Source organism: Salarias fasciatus, chromosome 6, assembly GCF_902148845.1.
Source record: "Salarias fasciatus chromosome 6, fSalaFa1.1, whole genome shotgun sequence".
Lineage (NCBI taxonomy): Eukaryota > Metazoa > Chordata > Actinopteri > Blenniiformes > Blenniidae > Salarias > Salarias fasciatus.
Genome location: NC_043750.1, coordinates 25,822,410 through 25,844,436, shown reverse-complemented (window position 1 = coordinate 25,844,436; position 22,027 = coordinate 25,822,410). Strand labels below are relative to the sequence as shown.

At 47.4% G+C, this 22,027-nt stretch overlaps 1 protein-coding gene across 1 annotated transcript; it reads right to left on the bottom strand.

Annotated features, from left to right (window-relative positions):
- Nucleotides 1-1,597: 1,597 nt before the first annotated feature.
- Nucleotides 1,598-21,539, bottom strand: ubn2a (ubinuclein 2a). The gene is given in 18 exon segments (XM_030094633.1): nucleotides 1,598-2,723; nucleotides 3,361-3,429; nucleotides 3,905-4,112; nucleotides 4,187-5,404; nucleotides 5,406-5,702; nucleotides 5,916-5,958; nucleotides 6,096-6,146; nucleotides 7,064-7,207; nucleotides 7,964-8,074; nucleotides 8,986-9,092; nucleotides 11,217-11,346; nucleotides 11,713-11,783; nucleotides 13,072-13,663; nucleotides 15,311-15,414; nucleotides 16,091-16,201; nucleotides 17,061-17,159; nucleotides 19,163-19,279; nucleotides 20,960-21,539. Coding segments are annotated over 18 exon segments (3,825 nt in total). The 5' UTR covers nucleotides 21,266-21,539; the 3' UTR covers nucleotides 1,598-2,676.
- Nucleotides 21,540-22,027: the final 488 nt, after the last annotated feature.

Below are 22,027 nucleotides of genomic sequence, written 5' to 3'. Positions count from 1 at the left end.
TTGAAGCTTTAACATCCACTCCAGTAACTCATTTTTTATCATCATCAGACTGGCTGTTGACAACCAGGCGTTCAACTGCAAATACTCCCAGCGTATTACTTCTTGTATACCTGTATTTCTAGACCGTGATATTTTTTTTTTCTTCTTTCTTTTTCTGTTTTGTTTGTTTTTGTAAAAGGAAAAATAAAGCATATTCATTGTAACTGTGACGCTGTGCTGTTGGTTTGTCTTTTGGAGGCTGGAGTTTACACAATCAGTGAGCCTGAATAGCTTCTAAATGTGATTTAAAAAAAATCATTCTCAGCAACAATCTGCAGTAAATGCTATAGACTGGGTTATCTTGACAGTTTATACACTTTCATTATGACTTAACTTTATTATAACTATAAGAAAGTTTCATCATTTTAAGAACATTTCTCATCTCTAAAAAGCTTAACTGGAATCCTTTTACAAACCAAACTAGTTATTGATTAAATCTTGTATAAAATCTAAAGTCATGTGGTAGTTATATTTATTATGCTCTCCTAGTATTGAAATCATCAAAGCCCTGTGTTTTATCACTGTTGGAATAAAATGAGTGATAAAGAATACCTTGGTATCAAACTCGTCAATATAAAATGACCTGAAAATCTGCCCGAGTGGTCGGCTGACTCTACATGGAAGAAAATGAAGGAGTCTTTGTGAAAACCACCTGTTCTGTTTAATTCTCATGACAGACACACAAAAATAATCTACAAAAGACCAAATTAAGTAACCAGATAACCACGAAATGTGTCTTCACCCTCCCCCTCCCCAAAGAAAGCACAATTTTATTAAAGTCACCCACTGCTCCAGTCACATGACTTCACACATGGTGTCGGGTGTCAGGGTGGGGTCAGGGGTCAGGGAGGACCGGCGGCACCCCATCACAGGAGCTACGGAACAATCTTTGGCGTCGTTCTCGGTGCGGCCGGTCACACTGGAGGGAGGCGGTCAGAGAGACTCAGGAAGAACGGTGTGTTAACGGAGGTATTCAGGCTGAGGGAGGCTTTCTGCTGGCGTTCAGACGCGCCCGGTTCAACTTCAGCCTCGATGGCGCCGAAACGCTCAGCAGCTGCTGCTACAGTCAGGTCTGAGTGCAACTTCATCACAGGTTGAGGATATTTAATAAGTATATTATGTTTATTATATAACTACAGTGCAGATACTAACAGTTGACCCATTAGATTATTTTTATTTTCACTCTATTCCAGTCTTGAATGTTAAAAATAACTTCAGCTGAAATGTATAACATTTCAACTTCAATAATTTAAAATAAAAAACACCGCGTCCACACATTCACCTGATGGTTTCAAAGTAAAAATCTGTGGTTTTCCATCAGAGGAACAGCATGGCTGTTCTGTGTGAAACGTTTGGACCGATTCGGTTTGAAGTTGTGGTTTTCTGTCGCCCTGCAGCTGAAGTCAACTCGGATTCGCGTCTGAACGCAGGCCAGAGAGAAAAGAGGAGTCTCGAGTGACGCGGAATCGTCCACAAACATTCACGCCTCCAGAAACGCACGGACAAGTGGAGAAGAGGTTGAAAGCCAAGCGACAAACTTGCACTTTTGCATTGAGCGTTTACAGTCCTGCATAGATCTTATTCATACTTTTTCAATACAAACTAAGGCGTTTTCTGTTATTAAATAGGTTCGAGTCAGTAAGCAGATAAAGTAAATAATAAAAAAAAAACTTAACTCTTTTTTAAAAAAAAGAAAAAAAAATTCAAGTAGGCTACAATCTTATAGTTTCTCCCCTCTCTCACAGGCGGCTCCTCCGTCCAGACGAGGAGCCCGAAACTTTATCAATTCAAGTCTTTTTTTTTTTTTTTTTTTTTTTCCATTTCCAGAAAAGGTCCAGTGTGATTAAACAGCACCAAAAACACACCGAGCGAGAGAGGGGCGACAGGCTGCCACTCGCTCGTTATTGAAGGGGGGGAAACGCGTCCGGACCCACTCACACACACACATTAACAGTATAGCGTGTCTTTTCTGTACACACACACACACGCACACAATCTGTTCAACCTCAACACACACACACACTCGCACACATGTTTTTGTCCCTGTGTAAATTACAAATAATTTATCAATATTTATTTAAGCTACTACTTAACAGTCATTTGTGGGAGCAGAGGTGACCAACGATAAACTTCTACACACGACGATTCCCAGGCGGGAGACCAAAAGACAGAAAAACAAATTAAAACTTTACTGTTTTTCCTCTTCTTTTTTTTTTTTTTTGTGTACTGCGAGAAGAAGTTCTCTGATGCCACGTAAGCTTAAACATAAATTATTCATCTAGGTAGCGCGCTCCTCTTCCTCTGTACCGCCGCCGGCGCCGCCTCGCTCTCTCGCTCGCACTCATTCCACAGTGATCAAGGTCGGTCGTATGTAAACATGTTGACACAAATAAAAACAAACAGAAAAGAAGTGTTCTCATCATTCGCTCGGTCTTGTTCTCATACCCGGTTCGTTAGAAAATACAGTTAAATTAATTTGTCATTGCCACGTGTAGCTCTGCTTTAGGTCCGTGTTCGGATGGGGCCGTGGAGCCCCGCCCCCTCACGCCGCCGCTGCCGCCGTGGAGCCCCGCCCCCGTCGCCGCAGAGCTGAAGATTCCTATTGGTGGAGGCGCCGCCTCCGGAGACTCTGATTGGTCAGTGGGGTTTCCGCTTCATGTCTCCACTCTGGCTTTGGTTCGCATCTGAGAGGCGGGACAAGATGTTCACAGATGTTTAGCAACTGGAGGAGCATCATCATCATCATCATCATCATCATCATCATCCTGTGTGAGAAGCAGCAGCCTGAGCTTCAACCGTCACTCTGATCCAAGATTCAACAAGGTCGGTACTATTTTAAGATGAACATAAAAAACTGGTAATAAAGTCAAAGTTTGGAGTTCCTGGTTGAAATCCACACTGACTCGGTGCCACAGGCTGCTGCTGCTGTGCAGGAGGCTCCGGGGTCAGGAGGTCACATGGCTCTTTGATAAACAGAGATTTCTCGTCTACGGCGGCTGCAGGTGGATGGAGAGACTTGCGGATTGTTTTTCATAATTCGTGCCGCTGAATCGCACGCTGCGGATTCACATGTTAATCAGACAGCTGCTCCCAAATCAAAGAACCATCTGCAGCTCGCGGGAGGAACGCGGAGCCTCGTCGCGATCGGAGACATCTAAGACGACGTGCGGCGACGGCGACGGGAGGTCGAACCGGAGGCATGCCGGGCGCCGCACAAACTGCAGCGAGCAGAAAGTTAGAGGAGGAAACGTCTGCGGGAGGGCGACGAACAGATGGAGGAAGAGGAAGAGGAGGAGGAGGAGGAGGAGGGATGCAGATTACCTGAGAAAGCAAGCTGCAAGTGAGGAGGTAGGGCAGCCTGCGACCCTGACTGGAGACTCTTATACAGATCTGAGGAGAGATGGAGGGAGGTGGGCGGATGAGAGGAAGGAACACAACAACACCCATGGTCAGGGTGACGTGGAACAACGGGGGGGGGGGGTTAGTTACAGCAGAGGTGGTTTAGTTACAGAATGAACTCAAAATAAATGTCCACATTCTAAATGAAGAGTCGAAACTCCACAAAGAATCAACCAGTCTTATACTTCAAATGATCAGTGGGAATTACTGTTTTTTTCCCTTTGCTTTAATCTGCAGCAGGAGGGTCAAACTCAACATCCCATAATAGACCAGATAACGACAGAGGTCATAGGTCAGGCACGTAAAAGTTCCTGAACTTCCTAAGCTCCACTTTGCTGATTCATTGTGGTTCAGCCCTAAAAGAACAGAACACCCTCTGAGCTCCAGGCTTCAACACTCTGACCCGTCTGTTCTGCTCAGCGATGACTGATCTCCTAACTGACCCAGACGGCGTCCGTTCGCTCACCCAGCAGGTCGCTTTGTGCTAGCGGGTATCCTGAGTTGGCGCTGGGGGCCGAGCCCATGCCGGCTGCCCCCGGGGCTCCAGGAGGGCTGAAGTTGAGCAGCGAGGGGAACTGGAAGGGCAGCGAGACGGGCACCAGGCCTCCCAGCATCCCGAAGCCGAGCGGCAGGGTGGAGGGGTTCCCCAGGAGGGCGGAGCCGGCGGTCGATACCTGCACACAGAACACCTCCGGACATTTAGCCCCGGCCGGACCGCGGCGGCGGCCTCACCAGTGTGTCCACCAACCTGTGAGAGGTGTGATGTTGTTGAGGACGTGGCCAGAGTCCCTGACGCCACCCAGCCGTTCCCCGCCTTCGAGGCCTGGCTGGCCCCTCCCACCACCCGCTGCCTCGGCCCGTGATTGGCCGAGGCCGACGGCGCGGACGACGGCGGGGTTTTGTCGGGGTGGCCGCAGATCGCCGACGCGGCCGCCTTGCCGCTGGAGTGGTTGAGGATGCTACTGTTGCTCGTGGTGGACTGAGGTTTCTGGGCGCTGGCGAAGCTGTGGCTGCTCGCCGTCTGCTTGGCCTGGCCGCTTGCCGCCGCGCTGTAGGGGGGCCGGAACGTCTTGGGCGCTTTGGGGGAATACTGGTGCTGCTGCGGCTGGCTGGAGATCATCTGGTGGGGCAGAGGGTGCGAGGGCGAGGAGGACGGCGAGGGGGACGAGGAGGAGGAGGGGGGCGGGGTGGGCGCCGGGGGGCGGGGCGTCAGTTTGATGATGGGCGACGAGTTGCTGCTGTGGGACGACTTGGTGAGGGTGGCCTGCATGGGCGTGATGAAGTTGGGCTGGTGGTAGTGGTGCGTGTGAGGCTTGACCTGGGAGGTGGGGGACGGCGAGGAGGTGGCGGGGGAGGGGGGGCAGAAGGACTGCAGGCCGTGGTGGGAGGTAGAGTTGGAGCGGGACTGCGCGGAGGGGGAGGAGGACGAGGAGGAGGAGGAGGAGGAGGGGGCGACGGCGCCGCCGTTGCTGCTGGGCTTTCCGCTGCTCTTGGCGAGTCCCGCGGCGCCGCCCATCGTTCCCAGAATCCCCGCCGGGCTGGCGAAGCCCTTCTGATGCGGGGCGAGCAGCGGCGACGCCGTGGGTGGGGGCCGCTGCTTCGGAGGCGAGGGGGAAGGGTGCGGGGGCATCTTGCCTATCACGGAGCCCGGCCTGTGATTGGGCGACGCCATGGCGACGTGTCTCTGAGTCTGTGCTTGGCCCGCGGCGCCCGGTCCCTTGATGGCGCCGTAGTGGCCGTCCGCGGTCCTGGAGGCCAGCGTCAGGGCCGCCGCCTGCACGCGGGCCATGGAGGCGGCGGCCGGAGCCGAGGAAGAGGAGGTAGACGAGGAGGTCGGTAGCGTTGTGGTGGTCGTTGGCAAATTCCCAGAAGGCGCGGCGGCCTGCGGCGCGCCGTCCGCCTTCGACAGGGAGTGCTGCTGCGCCGCGCAACCGGACGACAGCTGAGAGGCCGAGGGGTAGTGGGGGGGCGACGGGGGGCGGGGACGACGTGGGCATCTGCAGGGGCGGGGGCGACAGGGGGCTGTCCGACGGGCACAGGCCCTTGGTCGCGTTGCTGAGGAAGGCCAGAGCGTGAGAGATGGAGTCCAGCGAGGGCGCCGTCAGGTCCTCGTCCAGAGAGTCCGACAGGCAGATGGGCTCCAGCGCCGAGGAGGAGGAGGAGGGGGGAGGCGGGCGCCCCGAGGTCAGGGCGGGCGCCGAGGTGGGCAGCGAGGAGGAGGAGGTGGTCATGGTGAGCGGAGGTTTGTGGATCCAGAGACCCTCCTGAGGATCCAACAGACAGAAAAACGTCAGCGATCAGCTGATGTTCACACTTCATTACAGAAACGACACTTCGCAGCTCCTTCTTCAAATGTGTGTTCACTCATCATCACATACGACACTAAAGCAGACAGACAAGACGCTGGTGGTATTAACTCTCCGCAGGAGGACTGGAGCGACGACAATAAGCGACGCTCAGCCTGAGCCGTCACTCACCTTGGCTTTGGCCTTGGGTCCAGGCACCATTCTCCTCTTGACTCTGCACAGGAAAAAAAGAAAACACCAGAAAATATTCAACCTCCTGTTGACATTTTGCATTCAGACTCAAGAGGAAGCCTTGAGAGGTTTGTGTTCCTGGAGCAGTAAGAGCTGCTATGAAGTGAAGTGAACACTCACAGGTTTCCAGTGAGGTGATTGTGGACAGTGAGACTCTCCTTGAACAGGATCCTGAAAACACGCAGAAATAAACACAAAGGGTGTTGAATACCAACTCAGGAATATGAACAGCAGGGTCACAGCCGGGTTCAGCTGATAGTAAAACATGAGAATTGAAGACCTTGGAGGCTTTGAAATAAACAGACAGGCTGCTTTAACTCGGTGGATTTACACCGTTTGACTGCACGAGAACAATAGAGGCTCCTTCAGCTCCTGTGTGGAGTTCAGATCTGGAACTGACTCAACTAAAGAGTCAAGTTACAGCACTTAATAATCAAACTGACATGTTTTTGCATTTATTTCCTCCAATGATGTTGGAAATGTAAGGATTCCTTCATTCTCGTTGCTTTCTGATCGCCCTGCACGCCAAGCAACAAACATCACCACCGTTTTTTAAGACGCACAGACGTTCATGTCCCTCAATAAGGCATTCATTTAAAAACAACACACCCTAAAGTGCAATCTGAGGATACTTCATTGACGTCAGCCTGAAACATGTTGACAACGAGCATTATACTGACCAAAACGGCACATATTTCAGTTTCGTGCTTAAAAAGTCTTCGCATTCTTCGCCTGCAAAACAATGACTCCTTGCTCCTGGATTCCATTGTTCTAACATATAATGTGTCATTTGTTAAAAAGTGCCGACTAAAAAAGTTTTTGCTTCATTTGCTGATTATAGTTTTCAAGTTACAGCCATCAATCAATTTTCCAACTTGCCTTGTATGATTGTGACTGATGTACAATTACTATATCGGAAGAAAAACAAGGTTCAGTAACAATGAGTCTGGATTGTGATTGTCTCCTGATCTGTGTTGCAGCTGTGCTGTACGCATAAACCTGTTAATACACGACAGTGTGTCAGGAAGGTGGTAAAACGCACACAGAAAAACAAAAGCACAGAGGAGCAGACGGACGGACGGACGGACCTGGTCTGCATCCAGCCCTTGGGCCACAGCGGTTTGACCTCGTTCTCCAGGAAGGCCTTGAGGTAGTCCTCCACAGACAGAGAGCACTGGCTCTCCATCTCGTAGCAGCTGAGCTTCACTCGCACCAGGCTGCACAGCAGGTTCCTGCACAAACACACATCCGTCAGAGCTGAGGCCCCAGCCGGGCTGCAGATGGAGAGAACACCGTCGGGTTAATCTCCAGGCTGTCGCAGCTGATCGACTCAGGGTGACGAGACGACGGGCGGCTGCGTGAGAGTCTGCTTTTTTTTTTTTTCTTTTCCTTTTTCATTCTAACAATTTATCGTGCTGGGTTTTCACATTAATGAAGCTTTGATGAGCAGATTTATGTGTCAAAATCTTGTTTCAACGAATGATAAAGTGGGAGTATCATTAATCCAGAAATCCACAAAAAGCTGAGAAACAAAGATGCATTTTCCTCTGCTGGTATTGACTCGTCTGAGTTTTTTTTTTTTTTTTTTGTTTTCCCCAGATAGTAACACCTCAGCAGGGCCTCAAAGTCAACTTCAAAGTGACACAAATGAAAGGACGGATGAAATATAAATGAGAAACGTCACTGGAACACTGAGGCTTTGAATCGTCTAAAAACCTTGAAGACCTTTAAAAAAAATCAGCGGGTTTTGAATGCAGTGAGCCAACAGAGCAACAATACTGCAGTAACAGCAGGTTAACCAGCAGTCTGCAGTGTTTACCCATCACCTGGGTACAGGTAACTTCAAAAGAAATCCACAGAAACAAAAAAAGAAAATGAGGTCAAGCTGAGCTGTGATGCATGTTTTTCTTTCTCTGAACGCTCTTCAGCGGCTTCCGCTGAGCTCTGTCGACCCGCTGAGCTCCAGCAGGACGGTCCCGGCTCGTTACCTGAGCTTGTCATCCCAGACAAACTTCTTCCTCGGACCCATCACTCGCTTCCCGGGCTTCTCCTCGTCCTCCTCCTCCGAGCCGTTCTTGTCGCCCTCCTCCGACTGCTGCCTGCAGGACAAACGTCAGAACGTCAGGGAAAGAGGAGAGGCTGCGTTTACCGGCGTCGGACTCGGCAGGGTCACACCGTTTCATCAGACGCACACATCTGCAGGGTCTTCATGAAAAATGAGCGCAGAGCAAATTAAATCACTTTTGGCGTCAGGAGCTTTTAACTGTGTTTAGTTTCGGTTGAGCTGCAGTGAAACAATTATACTAAAAACTTTTGGTAAAATGAGTCTGATGACTGCAGAGTTCTTTGGTATGATTTTCAAACAGACAAAAATAAAGTGATAATAGACGCACCAGTAAAATAGCAAAACCTCGAAGAATGCAGTTTTTTTTTTAACTGATCATCTGAATCAAAACTGTAATGTTGAAATCTAGAAATAAAACTACAACTTTTGTAGCTAAAATGTTTGCTTTAAATGAGCTGAATGGGAATGTGATTTTCAGTAATACATGAACTCTCCTTTAAAGTTGTCTTCACTCCTTTCAATAACTGAATGTCTGTTTTCTTCCTCCCTTCATTGAGCGATTCATTCCTTTTATAATTGAGTCCTAATTTGATCAATTCCATTGTTGTCACACTTAATTCCTTGATTACTTCCTTCCTTTTCATTTTCTTCGATTTCTTTGTAACTTTTTATTTTCATACTTTACTTTTTTGACTTTCTTGACTCACTTATGGCTTTGATTGATTCTTTCCTCTTATACTTTACTCTAAACCTTCAATACATTTTGACTGCAGTGTTTTCATATTGATTTCTTGATCACCTCTATTTCCTCCTCTGTCCTTCGATCGTTCCTAAACTCGCCAAACAAAGCAATTCCGTCAACAAGGCTGACTGACCGAGGCTCCTCCTGCAACATTTCCAGTGATTTCTTATCTTCTGCTTCTGAAACGGGAAGAATCCCCTTACTTTGCAACCTTGGCCATGCAGTCCATGTTGTATTTTGTTATCTGCTCTGGCATCACGCTGCACACCGCCAGCTTCAGCTTCAGCAGCGGCGTCCGCAGCCGGTCGTCCTGAAAGAGAGAGAGACAGGCGGAGATGGACTGAGTGGTGGAGGAAAGGGGAAAAAACAAAAAAGTCAGGAGGAGGGAGAGAAAATTGAAGCCAGAGGGAGGAGAGTGGAAAAGGAATGGAAGCAGAGCAACAGGGAGACAAAAGAAACAGAGCGATCAGATAAAAAAGGAAGGAAAAAGCGAATACTGAGTACAAAGAGAAACAAGTGGAAGCAGGAGACAGAAGAGGAGCATTTTGATTTATCTTGTCAACAGCACTGCTGTAATGGTGCGTGACTGGAGACATTAGGAGGCCTGTTTCAGCCCTCGCCGCACTCCTCTGCCCACACTGAGATCTCTGCGCATTAACAAGTCAAGCAGCGCAGACGGCTGCGGATTACAAGCTGTGAGAAAATCCCAAAACTACGTGGAGGGACAAGGAGATCAGCTTTTAGGGGCACAACGGCCGGCTCAGAAATATCACTGCACCTCAGAGAACAACGGCCTGAATGTGACACTGGAGAGAAAATTCACTTTTCGATGACAAGAAAAATCCACTTAAAGCGTTTGTTAGTGTGTCAGTGAAGGCTTTGCTTTCCCAGTTGAAAATCTGATCTTAACTACCGGTGTTATAAAAAGGGATCACAAGACTTTAGTCTGTATAAATGATTAACGCGAGCATCCTGTTGGTTTCTATTTGAAAAGACTCTCGAGCAGTGACATCAGATTGTAAATCAAAGTTTTAATTTTTATGATTAAGAAAGAGAGCCTGGTTGTTCACAACAGGCTGAACGCCAACAACTGGAGAATAACAAATCAACAATATGAGCAGAATACGACGTCCTGTACTTTATTACTGAAGGGCAGAGGCAATGCAGCGACAGCACTCTCACACACACACACACACACACACACACACACATCAAGCCGCGGTGGAAAAGAGTGAAAACCTTCCTCAAAAGTTAAACGCTCGTCTGCCGACTGTGTTTCAGTCTCTTGGACTTTGTGTCTGGATTTCATAAGAATCAGATTTGTGCTGATCAGACCGAGCCCGTTTACACGACCATAAAAACGAGATAGCTGACCGTAATCAGACGATGCTCGTAATCACACTGACGTGTTTACATCCACTTCAGATAAAACAGACTCACGATGCGGATAAATGAAAATTCCTCATTTACGGACGCAGGAATCGAACTTCCACGTCTTGCTGGACGTGATGACGTTTACAGTCACGGTGTTCAGTATGCTGACGATTTTCACTCACATTATGATTATATCACTTGTATTTGCTGTGTTTTTTTTTTTCTTTTTAACATGCCAGATATACAATAATGAAGACAATCCAAAAAAAAATGGGTATGGTGCACAAAACATCAGAATATCAGGGAGAAGCAATTATGTCCAAATAATTATTTAATTACCAGAATCTCCTCCTCACTGTCCATTTTTAAGAGAGATCTTAAAGCAAATGTTTATTCATTGGCTTCCAACTCAGCCTGAGACTCTGCTCCTGGTCTCTGCTGTCTATTAAATGTCTTTTATTGTTTTCCTTGTTCTTATTGCATCTTGCACTTTATGCATTTATGACTTCGTACAGCACTTTGTGCCAGCAGCAGTTGTCTAAAAGTACCACAGAGATAAAGTTAACTTGAGTTGAGGATCAGTAGTTATTTAGACAACATCAAACTGCCATTCTAAGATAAAGTGAGTAACTTGAATAATCCGATGAATCCAAAAATTGGAGAGTGGACTGATTTTGAGTGCGTCTAAATTAGCACACTGTCAATTTAAAAAAAAGTCACATTTATAACACTTTAGGCTGCAGTGTGAACGTAAAAACACTGCAGATTAAACTAAAGAGTGTAATGATGAAAATGAAATCACAGCCAATAAATAATGTCTGAATTTGTCTTGGATCTGAAGCGACAATATGTCAGAAATCTGAATTCTTTTGGACGACTGGGTAAAGAGATTTTCACTTTTTTCACACACGCTCAGATTAACAGTGTGCAGATCTGAAAGTTCATAGCAAACATGGTGCTGTTTGGTTCGGACGGAGGGGGACAGCAACACGACCGTGACCAGAGTGACCGCGCTGCAGACCGGCTGGACGCATGTCTTCCGCCGCCGGGCCTCACCCACCTGGATGTTGAGGCTGAGCTTCTTCAGGCGTTTGAGCAGCGCCTCTTTGTTGCACGGCACAAACGCCTCCATGTGTGCGTAGATCTCTGAGCGCACCTCAGGAGGCTGCTCCTGGACCTGCAGCTCGATACTGCGAGGAGGAGAGAGAGAGACAGAGAGAGAGAGAGAGAGAGAGAGAGAGAGACGCTTGTGAGAGAAAGATAATAAAGAGAGAGGCAGAATCAAAGGGAGCGATGGGAGATTGAAGGAGAGCAAGGAGGAGAACAAAGGGAAGTGGCAGAGGAATGAGAGCGGGGTGAATGGAAATGAGAAGCATGTCATTACCGCAGACAATGAGAGACAGAGAGAAAACAAAACACTTAAAGACAGCAGAAGAGGTGGCGGGGGAAATCTGGTGAAAATGAGCGAGCAAGGCTGGAGCTGGAGGAGGACGAGGAGGAGGAGGAGAGCGAGCTGGGATTCAGGATGACGGTGATTTAAAAGCTGTCCTACTCACTCCAGGAGAATGTTATTCATGTCCAGGGTGAAGAATTTCTTCCTGCCCTCCTGATCAAACTGCCGCGAGGCCTGCGGGCAGAAAGGGTTGAGTCAGCTCGCGGCACCAACAGCAAAAAAAATAAATACATAAACACATCCGGGAGGCTGAATGCCAGCTCTCTTCAACCTTTAGATAGACGTTTAGAAAGCACAAAACTCAAAAGCATCGCTACGGTTCAGGCTGCTGTCATTGTCACTGCGGTGCAGGTCGGTGAGAGACGAGTCTCCGCTTCCCAGTAAACCGCAGCATTTTTTGACGAAGGAGCCATGATTTCAGCAAGCTGCTGAACTCATTTACAAAACAGAGCATAAACATGACTGGGCCCACTGAGCTGGAGCTCTCCATCAGGAATTATTGGCTCAATTAATCAGGTCGACGCGGCCTGAAATAACATTTTCACAGTTCAAACTTGTAAATTTCACATTTAAACAGAAGAAATAACACAATTTAAGCCTGACAAAAAGCAAATCAATTAAAAAAATAGCATTGGTAAATTTCTGTAACTTGATAAAGTGACTTATTGATTTGGAATTAAATTTGAAATGATAAGTCAGAAAATGACTATAGAGCTGCTGCCATGTATGTTTTTCTTTATAGAGAAACATGAATAAAACAATAAACTAATGTCTGCTTTTCTATCACTATTTAGGACATGAGGTCCATTAACTGCTTATTATTGTTCATTATTTATAAGTTTGTATATTGCGAGCAAATAAAACCTTAGACATTAAAAGGCAGCAGATCCGTCTCCTCCAAGCACACGTCCGTACGTGCAGCTTGTTTGAGCCTGAAATTGAAAGGAACTAAAATAACACTTCTGTTTGCTTGATTTGGACTGAATAAACCCGGCTACTCTTGCTTCAAATTAAAGAAAATATCCCTGAGTCTTGCTCGTGTTTCCTGTATGTTTTCTTTGGAAGCAATAAAAGAATATTCCAGCGATTCTTTCTTCTTTTCCTTCCTCCTCTTCACCTCTGCCTCCTCCTCCTGAATTGCTTTCTTACCTCTTTAGATTTTTTTTTACCAACATCTAAAAAAAGATCTGCGGCTCAGAGATATAAAAGCAAGGAGAGCAGAGGAACCTCTTCAAAAGCCGGTGCCAGCCCCGCTGCTTTAGTTACATAAAGACCCCGAGGGTCCGGCTTTGAGCCGCCGTTCTCCGCAGCTTTAGAGGAGGAGGCGATTCTCGCTGGACTCCACAGTAACAATAAACATTCTCCGCCACTTCCTCAGCCCCGGCGCCATTTGTGTTTGACTCGGGTGAAGAGGCTTCGCAGGTAATTGCGGCCGCCCACCGACGCAGCGCGGCTGACTCACCGCCCGCAGGTCCTCGATGCGTTTAATAAGCGGCGCAGGCAGTCCGGCGGGCAGCGGAGGCGGGGAGAACAGGCCGCCGGACGAGCCCAGGCCTCGCCCCTGGCTGCCGCCACCGCCGCCGCCTCCTCCTCCTCCTCCTCCTCCTCCTCCGGATTTAGGAGGCGGAACGCCGACTCCCAGAATGCCGTTCTCCCTGGCTGCCACCATGGCGTGCTGCTGGTCGGTGTCCAGCACGCTGAAGTCCAGGTCGCCCAGGAGATCCTGCAGCTCCTTCTCGTTGGCGGAGCCGAGCAGCGACAGGACGGCGGGGTCCGACGTGAGGTCCGCCAGCGAGAGGTCGTTCCCGGCGGCGGCGGCATTGCCCTGCGGGTGGGTGCAGTTGGACGGCAGCAGGTGGTTGGCGGCGTTGTCGGCGCGGGGCTTGTTAGCCACGCCTCCCACCAGGCCGGGGTGAGCCGCGCCGGGCGTCTGCTTCTTTATCTCTTCCTTTTCCCGGGTGAAACGGCGGAGCATGGCCGCCAGGTACAGAGAGTCCTTCATCAGCTTCTTCCTCTTCTTCTTCTCCGGCCGGTGGAGGTTCAGAGCCGTCACTCTGGTGGACGAACAAACGACAAACAGTCTTTTAGCAAAACACACTGATCCCAAAGTAAGAAGGGACACACAGCCGTTATAAACCTGCTAAAAATCAAGGTCTGAAGCTGAATGAAACATGTAATTAATAAATACTTTAATGTATTTTCCAACACATGAATCGTGTGTGTGTGTGTGTATGTCATCAGCGATCCCCTTGCAGAGTCACTCAGGACAAGAAACATTAATTATGAAAATTAAAACACCCACTCCTACAGCACAGACCAACCTGCCTCCTTTATGTGGAGTCATTAGTGAATAAAACATGGAGTTACAGATCGACTCCTGCCACTTGTGGGTTTATTCAGAGCATCTTTGGAGCCCATTTTCAATCGGTCTACCTTTTTTCTCAGCTATCAAATCCAGCCTATTAATGATTCTGATTTGAACTGAGTTGTAAAAGGTCTCATTCATACATGACGGAGGTGTTTTTCTGTCACTCTGTTAGTTTAATGAATGAGGCTGACGCTAATGAATGCTTTTAACCTTAACTCCTAAACTGTTCCATGTCGAGAAAATTAATCTAAAAGCAGAGAAATAGAGCTTTACAACTGCAGTGCGACGGTTCAAACAGACAAAATTTACCAGCATGTCACATTTGCAACATGAGCAACAACAACACAGGAATATTGGAGATTTCAGTCCACATACTTTGATAATATTGAATTACCTGCCAAAAAAAGGCACTGGTGTCAGCTAATGTCAAACAAAAACTAATTAAAGGATCTATTGGAGCCTTTAAAACCCTGAAACAACAAACTTAAGCTCTGTCACTAAATTACAATATCAAGATAAAGTCTAATGCAAGTTTGAAATCAGAATGATTCACGTCTCCTTAGGTAAACTCCAGAAATCCTGGAAAGACAGTGAACTAATTTTCACTGTGGAACCGAGACGTCACCATGCTGACAAAGAAAACTCAGGATTCAGAGGATTAACCTGCAGTCTGCTCCCAAAGATCTGACACTGACACACACACACACACTCCCCCTCACACATATATAACGTTTCAGGATGGCACAATGGCAATAGCTGCTGCTATTTTTAGAGGCTGTTTTCAGGATGGCAGCCTGCTGGAGTATTCAGCATATCTGAGCGCAGATAATGGGAGCGTTTTCTAGAAGGTGGCTGGCTTGTCACTGCGACTGAGAGCGCGTCTCAGCCAGCATCCCCCGCCTCATGATGGATGTATGAGAGGGTCCGCACAAAGGCGGAGGAGGATAATGTCACACGGGGGTGGGGGGGAAGTGGGGAAGGGGGGGGGGGCGCGATTAGCGGCATAAAGGATGGACAAATGCATCATCGCATATTCACGGCAGCCCCGCAAAGCCTCGCGTGACCGAAAGGTTAACGTTTAAAATACAGCGGAGGGGAAACGCTGCCGGCGGCGTTTCAGACGGACGTGTTTTCAGAAGCTTCGACTTGATACGAGGGAGGGTTTTTCTTTCTTCTTTCCCCTCACAGATGCATGTGGAGTGACGTCCTCCCAGCAGATATTTCAGCTGGCTCAGCCACTCCCGAGGTCTTTATTGAGCTTTTTTCCATCAATTCAAACCACGGGGGCCCGGCAGCTAACACAAGACAGCGACGGCACAGCCATGACTCTCACCCTTGTTTGGGGACCTTGTTCTTTTTCGTGTTCTTCTCCTCCAGATTGTTCACCTCCTTCTTTTTCCTCTTCTTAATCACCTGCTCCTTGTCAACGTTCAGCTTCTGAAAGCGGGAAACCCATACAGTCACATAAAAGATCCACGATGCAGCGTGCATGAAAATGGATCTGTGTTGCTACATTAATAATATGATTTTAGATAAATACAAACACTTGATAGGTGATGCTAATATATCTCTGGTTTGTAATTTCTTCTTCCGAGAAACACCGCTCTTCGTTTTGCCTCTAACTAATGTCAGCTGTGGTCAATACGTCGCCATGCAGGGATTAATGTACAGTGTGGAGCAAAATCTAAAACACTGTCCTGCCAGTCAACAGCGCCGTTACATCAATCCCACATACTGCACTTGTAATTTTTAGTCCATCATGTGATTTGTTTTCTAAACAAACATTTGGACATTTTGTTATACTTTATGATTAATATTATCACTATAAAATTGTTACACTTGTGGGGACACTTTATGAATGTCTTCGTTAGAAAAGCTGAAAACGTAAGTCAGCAAATTACAGTAAAACACCAGACCTAATTCAAACAACACGCGTAGCAATGTGCATTAAAAAGAAGACTGATGTTGGATATTTAAATAAAGAGTAATACATTCAAAGTGTGTGAGATATGGAAACAGCCATTTGTAGTAAACACACAACCAACATCAAATAAACTGAAAATACGGAATCTTTCCCTCCTGCTGCGTTCTGTAGGTGCTCCGGTCAGCTCACCTTGTCCTCCTCTCCCTCGGAGTCCGAGGCCGCTCTGAACTGCAGCGTGCCCGTGTTGATGTAAAACCCGCCCAGCTTTGTGGTCAGAGAGGCCGGCACCAGCTCATCATACTGAGAAACACAACAAAGGAAGACCGAGTGAGGTGAAACATCACAGGATTCTGGGGAAACAATGGCTGCACTTACATGACAAAATGCTCATGTTTTCGAAACATTTCTGAGTCGCGCATAATGTGTTCTGTGACCGTTTCACGAAGCAGCTGTCACGTGAAAACGAGAGACGAGCTGAGCGCCGTAATAAATAAGTCATTTAAAACATTTCTTTTTTTTTTTTTTTTTAAATCACAATTCAGATTCCCTTCAGGCCAGAAATGAGAACACTTTCCCATCATATCAGACAAAAAACAAGTCTCAAATAGCTGCAGTCTGTGAGTGCTTGAAGGGCCTCCATCAAAACACCCGAACAAATATCATCTAATGGCACAGAATCCATAGAAAGAGCACAATTCTGGCTATTATAGCCAGACACAATGAGATACGGCCTGAATGCTAAGCAACAAACAGGCAGACAAACACCAGCCACATATTCCCGTGTGGACACGAGGAGCGTCGACATCTTCATGAGTCATGAGGACAATTTTAGACCTCAGTCTCAGGTTGGTCGTAATGAGGGACAACTGTCTATCTTTAGAAGTGCCACCGAAGCCTCTGTTTTGGATACATCGAGGCAGGAAATTCATATTCGCCCAGGACCGGATCGCGTTGACGTCAACGGAGCGAGCTGTGAGGAGCATCGGGTCAGACGTGTGAGAAGTAGCTCCCAAAATAAATGTAAAAAAAATTCTGATGACAATAAAGTAAAGCGAACAATGTGAAATCCTCTGATAAAGAAAGAAATAAGGCACTTCGCTAATTCAAAGACCTGAAAAACAGGTAAGAGCATCTTGAACATGAAGTGAGGGATACTCACTGCTTCTGAGTTGTCTATAAAGGGGTCCGTCTCATCGTAGCCAAACCCGATATCAATCAAATCCTGCATCCTGTCCTTCCTCTTCTTTCCAGTGTTTCCCTGTTAAAATATTGACAAACACTCATCAGTCCACAGAGTAACCATGGCACAAAAGTCCTTTGGAGTGATAAATATGCTAAAAAGAATGTTTCACTCTGAGTTAAGAGTGAAGTTCAACACAAGAAACCTCAGAGAAAGAAAAACAACCAACCAAGTATTTTTTTAAACAACTGAAATTAAAATATTTCAACATCATTCATATTGAAATTGTGTTCCATTTGCATATGTTTATTAATGCAACATGCAGTCAAAACCCAAAAGCCTGGTCCTCTACCTGTGGTTCACTTCTTTTTTTTCTTACTGCATCAAAATTGAAACAAATGACTTCACTCAGAGCTGCTGAATCTGCTGAAAGATCTGAAACTTCCACTGGTAAAAACCTGTCATTTGTCAGGGGAAAACACTGACTGCAGCCTTCAGTGTGCACACATTTATCATTACATTAAGAGACAGATGCTAATGCTACCCTGCTGGCAACAAGGTGGATCTGCTTCTGAAAACAGGATGATCCTGAGAGAGTGAAGAAGAAACAGCAGCCACTGTTTTCTTCCGAGTTTTTAAACTTTGCGAGGTCAGCTGGAGGGCTAAAGTTGACCCTCTGACGGGCAGACTTTGGCCTTTCTGTTTGACACAAGAGTGAAAATAAGGTCAACGATTGAGGAAATAATTCCTCCACAGAATGTCGTTCTTTGAAATTTGCTTCCAGGAACTGGTGGTTTCCCTGGGAAAAGATTCCCCCCGGAGACGTTCAGAGGTTTTATTTACTCTGAGGGCTGTCAAAATTAGATCTGCACATAATTCAGAATGAAGCACAGACCCAGGGAGCTGCCCGGTGCTCTGATTAGAAAACGACTTCTACTGTATGTCTCAGCAGGTGTGTGTGGATCAGTGTCTGGCTTCACTGTAATTATTTAACACAACAGAAAGACAGATGGGGTCCACACACCAGGGGAGTAAAAGATTTCCAACCATGAGTCCAAACTACAGGCTCACTGAGGTTTATGCAGCCAAGAAGCCGGGAAGACATTAAAGTTTCCTGTAACTCGGTGCGGCTCATCCTCACAGAGGCCGAGATTTAATCTCTCCTTTGGATCCTGGGCCAACTCTGGGACTTTGTGCTAACTGGCCATGTCCATATCCACCTTAACCACTAAGTGGAGCAGTAACAACTTCACATTTGAGTTCCTCTTGGATGGCTGAACCCATAGAGCCACACAGCGGCCTCACAGCAAAACTGCCCCGGGTTCAAGTCCAGGTCGCGTTTTTTTTTCTATGTGAAGCCCGCCTGTGTAATCTTCCTTCCTCCATAGTCAGCTGAAATCGCCTCCAGAGCCCCAAGACCGTGAGCTGGTATATAACGCAGTATTTAAGATGTATTTATGGGGCGAGTTCCTCGCCTCGTTACAAAGGGTGAAGCCGGCCACCCTGCAGAGAAAAAGCTCTTATGTCTGAGCATCGTTCATAACTGAAAGGTGTGAGCACATAGAGCAAAGAGGGAGAATGTAGCATAAATGCCTGTAAATCATTCAAATCATCAGATCCCCCGCTAATGAAAACAGCAAGTGCCACAACATGTGTTGATTTCCTTTCTTCTGCTGCTTTTATTAGGTTTTTGATCCAGAAATATGACAACAGCTGTTGTCAGACAGTTTAAAGAAAGTTTGTGAGTTATGGTGTATAAATCACTTCTATGACACTATAACTCTTTATGAAATGGAAAAGAGGGCAGCCAATACTAGCTTATTGCAAGTAGATTCATGCGGACGTTTACTATAAGGAAGAAAAAAATCCTATTTGAGATTATTTGGAAAAAGTGTGACCATTTTATTGTTTGTCGCCCTGAATACATGTTTGCTTTCCCACTCATGTCTGTCCGACTCCGAACTGTTATCAGAGTTATGAAACTCTGCTAGTATCAGCCTCCGGACGAAAGCTCCAATAGAAATTACATTTCTTAAAATAAAAAAAAAAAGAAGAAGAAGAAGAAAAGAGTAATAACTCACATATTTATTCTCAAACTTTTTTGCCAGGGCTTCAACCTGCAGCCGCTCTCTCTCCTCGTCATTGAAGGGGTCGCTGGGAGTGTGAGCTGAAGTCAAGCTTGGAAGATTATTCTTTGCCTGGAGGGAATATTGAAGATTAAAAACTGTGAGCAGAGGTGATCAGATGTCAGAAGAGGAGTTAAACAACTGCTGTGCTCCAGTTGAAACACTGCCAGCTCCAGTGCCGCGTCCCTCTGCTCAGCCCCAGCACAAACTCTCCAAGAAATAAACATGAATAGAGCACCAGCAAAACATAATGGACCAGCCGAGAGTGAACCATGTTATGAAGCCACAACATATAAAAACATGGAGAAAAAACACAACCTCCCTCAACCTCCCTCAGGACATAAACAGGAAATATTTCACAGATGGTATCAAGTCTTTTAGGTGAACGTGCCTCCAGTTTATGGTCATTTTCTTGTGTTCAATTAGTCCCATTAAGGTCATTTTCCATTTCTATGATGACTTTGTTTTATTTTTAATAGTCATTATGTGTCAAAATGTTGTGGTTATCGCTGAGCAACAGTTAAGAGCTGTTTTACTTTCCAGGGTAGTTTTGTCTTCGGAGTTAGTTGCATGATATTTCTTTAAACACCTTTTAAGAATGTTTTCTTTCTTAGAGTGTTTATCTAATCTCTCTTGTAGTCATTTTGTGTCCATGTGAGGTAATTAAAGATGTCATAATGTTTCATCGATCTCTTCCTGTGATAGTTTTATGTGTTTTGATGGTCTTTAAGTGTGTTTTCAAGGTTGTTATGACTATCTTTGTCATGAATTCGGATCCATTTGTGATTCTCTTAATGGTACCGGTTTATTTGTTACTGTTCATGAACATGTGACTATTTTGTATCTGGAAAGATGCCCGTTTCCTGTGGATCATTATGGTTTTAATATTTGCATTTGATTCTTTTTAATCTCTTACATTATATATCACAATTCAATTATGCTCATTTAGAGGCATGCCTGAGTGTGTATCTGTGCATTTTATTTGTGCCTATTGCATCCTTGCATGCGCACACGCAGTGTATTTACACCAGTCATCACTTAACTTTGCTCTGTATGTATCAATATCTAATTTAACATTACTTTATTCTGCAATATTGATACTTTTCTTATTTTTTTACTTACTCTGTTCTTTTCCTGTGTGGGGGTATCTTCCAAGAACTTGCTCCAGGGATTAAAAAAGTATTTCTATTCTTTTAGAGAAATATCGGATAATAAATAAGTTTTTTATAAACTTTTTTCTTACTTCACGCGGTATAAAGCAAAATCAGAGCAGATCCAGGGCGTGCAGTAAGGAGACGTGAGGGGTGTGTGTGTGTGTGAGTGTGTGTGTGTGTGTGTGTGTGTGTGATGCCACAGCTCTGACTCCCAGGCTACATCCTGGTACTTCCATCATCTGTGTATCACCCGCAGCCTGAGGGCCGCGTGCATGTGGCATTTCCACGAGCCCTCGCGGCGGTGTGACCCGGCTGTTGCTGGGCAAGTCGAAAGACACAGGTAGCTGCACGAGACCGGCTTTACCTCCCTAAAAGAGGAGGTGGTCCGCGCGTGCGTGTGTGTGTGTGTGTGGCTGAAGTTCCAGGGTGGACTCTGGACTCGCCCGGTCCCCGGTCCGGGCTCGGTCCGCTTCCCCCTCTCCTCTCTCAGCAGTGACAACTCCGCACAAGCACAGCCCGGAGCCGCGACTCCGCTCCGGCTCCGGTCCCAGCCGGCCTGCTCCTGTTCCGGGAGTTAGACGAGGGGGGGGCGGCTTACCTGCAGGTTCTGGATCAGTTCCCCGTAGTTGAACTCCGCGGAGGAGCGGTCGTCGGGCTCGGACAGGGGCAGGACGAGCCGCACGGTCGCCCTCCTCCCGGCGGCAGCCTTGTCCCTGTCGCCGGGCTTGCCGAGGCGACCGTTGCTGGCGGCGACACCCGCTGCCCCGGTCACTGCCTCGACCTCCCCGGCTCCGTCGAAGTTGAAGTCGGCCTCGTCCTCCAGCCGGCGTTTCCTGGACTCCCCGGCCGCCCCGGCCGCGAAGGCCGAGAGGGTGACAAACTGCACTTTCCTCGGCTCGGCCATTTGAGAGAGCTGCCTGCGCCCGCCCGCCTGCCTGAACCTCGCTCCGGACAGACGGCGAGGAGAAGAGCTACTTCGCGAAACTACTCCAAATCGGTGGACCGAGGACGGCTCCGCGGAGCTCCGACGGCGGCTCGGTGGCTACACGGACGCTAGAGCCTCCTCCGCGGCATACGGATCGAACTCCAGAGGACGCGACGGGCGGGGAAAAGTTGTTTTTTCTGCAGCTGCTCGCATCCTCGATTTGCTATGGGACTGAGACATCCACAGGAGCCATCTTGGGTTTCGGGAGTAAATAAAATATCAGAGGAGAGGGTCGCTGCGCCTGCGCGCGGGCACGGAACGGAAGCACGGTGCCACACGGGGGGTCACCGCGGCCAATCACCGCCTGCCCCGACCCGAAACCCGCCCCCGCCACAACAGGCGATAATAACAACACCGCCGCTACTATAATGACCTTTATAAAGTGTGCGGCTGAAGGACGGGCTGCGGGGGGACGCCGGCCGCCCGGGGGTCCGCAGCCCCGCATTGTCTGCTTCCTCTTCACGCCTCTCATCCTCCTCTATTCAGGAAGAGAGCGAGAGAGAGAAAAAACGCTGAATTGTGCATTTTTTTCTCAAACATCAAATCCAGAGCGGAAGAGGGCAACCCAGTTCACTGGCGGCTCCGAAACAGCTGATTTAGGGGGCAGGGACCGGCGGACCACCTGTTGATAGGAGCCGCAATTAGCGACGTGACCGAGGGGAGAATTCGGTGTGAAGGGAG